Source organism: Cyrtonyx montezumae, unplaced genomic scaffold (genome assembly GCF_038088225.1).
Source record: "Cyrtonyx montezumae isolate F1298 unplaced genomic scaffold, pur_monq_1.0 scaffold_11, whole genome shotgun sequence".
NCBI classification, from domain to species: Eukaryota; Metazoa; Chordata; class Aves; order Galliformes; family Odontophoridae; genus Cyrtonyx; species Cyrtonyx montezumae.
The window spans coordinates 1,344,037-1,348,514 of record NW_027071837.1 but is presented as its reverse complement, the minus strand read 5'-3'; the positions used below and the strand labels follow the sequence as shown (position 1 = coordinate 1,348,514).

General features: G+C 55.4%; 1 protein-coding gene across 1 annotated transcript; it reads right to left on the bottom strand.

Annotated features, from left to right (window-relative positions):
• Positions 1–538: 538 nt before the first annotated feature.
• LOC136044125 (putative P2Y purinoceptor 10) lies at positions 539–4,207 on the bottom strand. The gene is made up of 2 exons (XM_065729227.1): positions 4,195–4,207; positions 539–1,916 (listed from the first exon to the last, which is right to left on the bottom strand). The coding sequence occupies exon 2, from the start codon at positions 1,864–1,866 to the stop codon at positions 751–753; it is 1,116 nt and encodes a 371-aa protein (XP_065585299.1). The 5' UTR covers positions 1,867–1,916; positions 4,195–4,207; the 3' UTR covers positions 539–750.
• Between the last annotated feature and the right edge of the window lie 271 nt (positions 4,208–4,478).

Sequence of the window (4,478 nt, the reverse complement as noted above, 5' to 3'; positions counted from 1 at the left end):
CCCTACAACCACAAGGATATTTGCAAGAGGCAGCCTTTAAAACAATACCCGTGGAGTGCAAAGATTTCTTGAGAACATTTTATTTCCACCTCCCCACCTCCATCCCCTCCCGAGTTTGAGGTCCATAGGATGCACTCGGATTGGGTTTGTAAACGTTTCTCGGTCCCCAGTGAAGGCTGGGACCATTTCTGGGTCATGAAGCAGAACTGAGAGACCGCATAGCATCTGCATCAGTGAGCAGATGCCCGAGCAAAGTGCTGGGAAGCACAGGGCTCCTCCTCCTCCTCCTCCTCCGCTGCAGCACTGAGGTCCCAGCCTGGCTGGGTTTTGCCCACACTGTTGGTTTTCCCAGGGGAAAGGTTTGCTTTGCGTGCAGATCGCTGCGTGTCCTGATCCCAGTGTGTGGAGAGCCAGGCTGCAGCAGAAGGGCTTCTCTAGCTGATAAATAGGTAAAACACTGAAACAACAAGCTCCTCGCAGTCCAGCGTGGGACAAACACTGACACTGGTGGTGGCTGTGATATTTTAGGTGAGATGTGATGGGGAATGCTGTAAGGCAAACCGTCCCCAACAGCAACATCAAGCCTTCCTTGGTCAGAATGTCCTCCCGTGTCTGGTCCCCACTCCTGCCATCCATGAGGGTAATTCAACACGTATTTGGAGACCAACATCTATTAATGCGTACTTGGAGACGTAACACAATCTTCACTCAAGCAACGGGAATGCCAAGGTGGAGAGGAATGCCTCGTTTTCAAGAGATGGACTCCAGGAGGAGCTCGTCGGGCTGCATCGGGGGGATTTCCATGCTGTTTATCCTCCCGAAGAACTTGGGGAGGGTCCAAAACTGAAACCTCGGCAGGTTTCTGCCCTTGGTGCGGATGTCGTGGCCGGCGTCACTCCTGGCGAGGCTGCGTCGTCTGCGCGCGAGGCGAGCGCGTAGGGCAGCACAGCCATGCTGCAGCAGCTGGTCCTGGAACTCGGAGGTCATGAAGTAGTAGAGCACGGGGTCCAGGCAGCAGTTGAGGCTGGCCAGGCAGAGGGAGATGGGGTGAAAGCGGAGCGCGCTGCCGTGCACGGTGCAGTCCTTGATGATGTTCTCGATCACCATCATGAAGATGGGGAAGTTGATGTGGTAGGGGGTGAAGCAGATGAAGAAGACGGCGGCGCACATCAGCACCATGCGCAGCGCCTTCTGCTTCTCGCTGGCGCTCTGCAGCTGCGTCCCCCCCTCCCGCAGCGACTGCCGCATCTTCCAGGTGCACCACGCGATGATGCCGAAGGGGATGACGAACCCGAAGAGCTCCGCCACCGTCACCAGAGCGATGGAGGCACCCGGCGTCAGCTGCTTGACGGCCAGGTCGGAGAAGCAGGCGGTGGTGCTGTTGGTCAGGGCCGGGCTCCTGACGATGGGTAGGGGCAGGCAGGCTGCGCCCACGAAGAGCCACACGGCCGCGCTGAGCCCCACGTCGTAACGGCGCTTCCAGGCCTTGGCCTTGAAGGGGTGCAGCAGGAAGAGGTACCGCTGGATGCTGATGCAGGTGAGGAAGCAGATGCTGGCGTACATGTTGAGGTACTTCAGGTAGAAGCACATCTGGCAGAGGAAGGACCCGAAGGGCCACGTGTGGTTGATGTAGTAATACATCCGCAGCGGCAGCGAGAGGACGTGGGCCAGGTCGGCCACGGCCAGGTTGATCATGAAGATGACGGCTTTGCTCTTCTTGCTGATGAAGCGGCACAGCACCCAGAGGGCAGCGCTGTTGGCCAGCAGGCCGGGGATGAAGATGATGGTGTAGGTGGCGGCGTACAGAGTGCTCTGGAAGGACATCTGGGGCTGGCTGCAGTTCCCCGAGGACACGTTGCTCTCCATCGCAGCCCGGACTCTGCGCTCACCAGTGGGTTCAGGTGGATGGAGGCCTCCTGCGAGGAGCAAACACAGGTGGTGTGTGCAATCATGGGATTATTCAGGTTGGAGAAGACCACCATGATCATCTAGTCCAACCCTTGGACCCTCACCGCAATGCTCACTAATCCACATCCCCATGTAGTGCCAAAAACCTCATCGTGTCTCCCCAGGTTGAATAAAAACACACCATTCTGACTCTGGGCATCTTCAGTGATGCTCCTAGAAGATTTTATGTGCAAAACTACAGCTGGATTTTGTGTCTCCCAGCCCAGTAATTGCCATTGCTAATGCCAAAGTGCATCTTCGTCTCTCCAGGCATTCTCCAGAACCACTTTTACTGCATGGAGCTTTCTGTCAAACTCTCTGGTACACCAACAAGTGGTTTCCACAAGGCTACAAATGGAGAGGGGCTATGAGGGAGCCTTTCTGGATCTGTGCAGAGGTTCGTTGCAAACTGGCAGCCCAGCAATAGGCAGCACCCACGAATGGTGCAGCAGAGCAGAGCAGTGGCAGGCCAGGGAAGTGCAGACAGATCCATCAGAGCTCTGGCTCCAGACTCAGGGCTGGGTTATAAACTAATAGCTGGCCAAACGCACGCCAGCCCCTCTGCTCATCCTGCTAACTCAATTTGGGCCTGTGGTGCACTGTGCAGGCATCGTGTTATAGCAACGGGAGCGGTCCTCCAGCAGCAGGACACACAGGAAGATAAATGCATCTGTCTCTCAGCAAGCAGGGTTTCTTTCCCTCCCTGTGCCTGTTTCTCCTCTCCCAGAACGGGGGTGTTAACGGGTCATGCTGGGGGCTGGCATGCCTCTGTGTGCGGAGGATGCTCTATATGTACACAGGTTGCTCTCTATACAGATATAAAGGATGATAGAAATACGCAGAGGAGGGTCTATATAGATGGATAGGACACTGTACTTAAGTTCTCCATCGAGGTTCATAGGATGCTACGTATGCATCCTATGTGCCAGAGGGGTTCTCCTGTCCCTGCAGCCCACATCCTGAGAGCTGTGGTCAGGGGGAGCCTCACCGCCCGCTTCCTCTAATTGTTGGCTTTGCTTGCAGCTCAGCAGTGAGCATTTCTTGGCCGGGCCATCACCTGGATGTGCAGTTTTGGTTTGGCAGCTCTTGCCAGCACACCTGGTGAGAGCAGGAGGAGCTCCCTGCAGCCAGCAGCACTGGGTCCTGCTAGGGCTCATCCAGCACAGCTCCTGACAGCACCAGGTTTTCATTCATTATGGAGCAGGGATGCTGCTGTGCTTTGGCAGGGCTTTGCCTGCAAATCCTTCATCGTTTTGATGTTTCTTTTTCTTCTTGCTATTGGCGTAACAGATCATGCCCTCTCCCCGCATGCAGACAGGAGCTGGTGGGCTTTTATCCATGGCAAAGCTGAGATTTATCCGGCTCCATGCTGAACCTCCTGGTGGGTTTAGAGCTGGAAATGCAGAGGGGAGAGGGGGCAGAGTTGTGGGGCTTTGAGCTCCAGCTAACTCTGTGCTTTGCTAGGGCACTAAGGCTGCTATCCCAGCACCGCGGTGCTTTTCAGAGCGTGTGAGCAGTGTCTTTTTCTGGACACGTACATTGGAAATCTCCTGGCTGCTCTGAATCACTGCCCCACCCAGCTCTGCATTTCTGCGGTATGGCTTTTAGTGCTCCCAGATCCACTGGCAAAGTCGTCCTCATCCTTTCCACGGGTTTGTTGGACAGACGGAGCTGTGCTGGAGTCTGGCTGCAGTGGGATGGGATCGGGAGGGACGGGGTTGGGAGGGATGGGGTGATATGGGACAGGACGGCAGATCTGCTGCCCTGCGGTCCTTTCAATGTGGGGATGCTGGAAGGAGAAGCAGCTGAGTAAAGAAATTATTAAGAAAAAGAAATAGAAGAAGAAAAAAAACCCCACACAATTGGCTTGAAGCAAGCTGCTGATTTCAGGTAGCGGAGGCTTTTTGAACCCTGTGTTTCAAGCAGTTGTTTTGTTTGTTTAATCCAAGTGCTGGTGGGAAATGAGTAAACAGAGTTGCTCGGTTCCAGCAGCTCCTGCCTGTAACAAAGCTGAAGTTTTTTGCTTTGGGAGGCAGTGCTTGCTGCAGGCTGCCTCCTGCTCGTGTGCACAGTGCTCTGCTCCCCGCTCCCAGCCAGCAACACAGAACTACGCAGCCCCCGTCACTGCCTGAATACAAAAACATAAAACAGAAAATCAAAACCCACCGCGGTAGCGTTGCTCGGAACCGCCACAGCTTTTATCTACTGGAAAAAAAAACCCAACCACATAGCAGCAACGGGGCTTACCTCCCTGCAGCTCCCATCCTGCGTGGGGCTGCCATCCATGCTAGGCTGCAGGAGCAGCGAGCCCTCGGCTTTGCTTTGCGGCCGCTCCTCGCAGCGCTCCCGGCTCCAGCAGCTCTCCTCCAAACTCCCACATGTTTTCGGAGCTCTGGAAGGAATCCTGCCGGCATCTGCAGCCCGGCACAGCGGCTGCAGGACAGGAAATCCTGGATTTCGCTTCCCTCCAGCACACAAAATGTGTACGGTGAGTGACGTGAGAACAGCTGGAGGGGCGGTGATGTCACTGC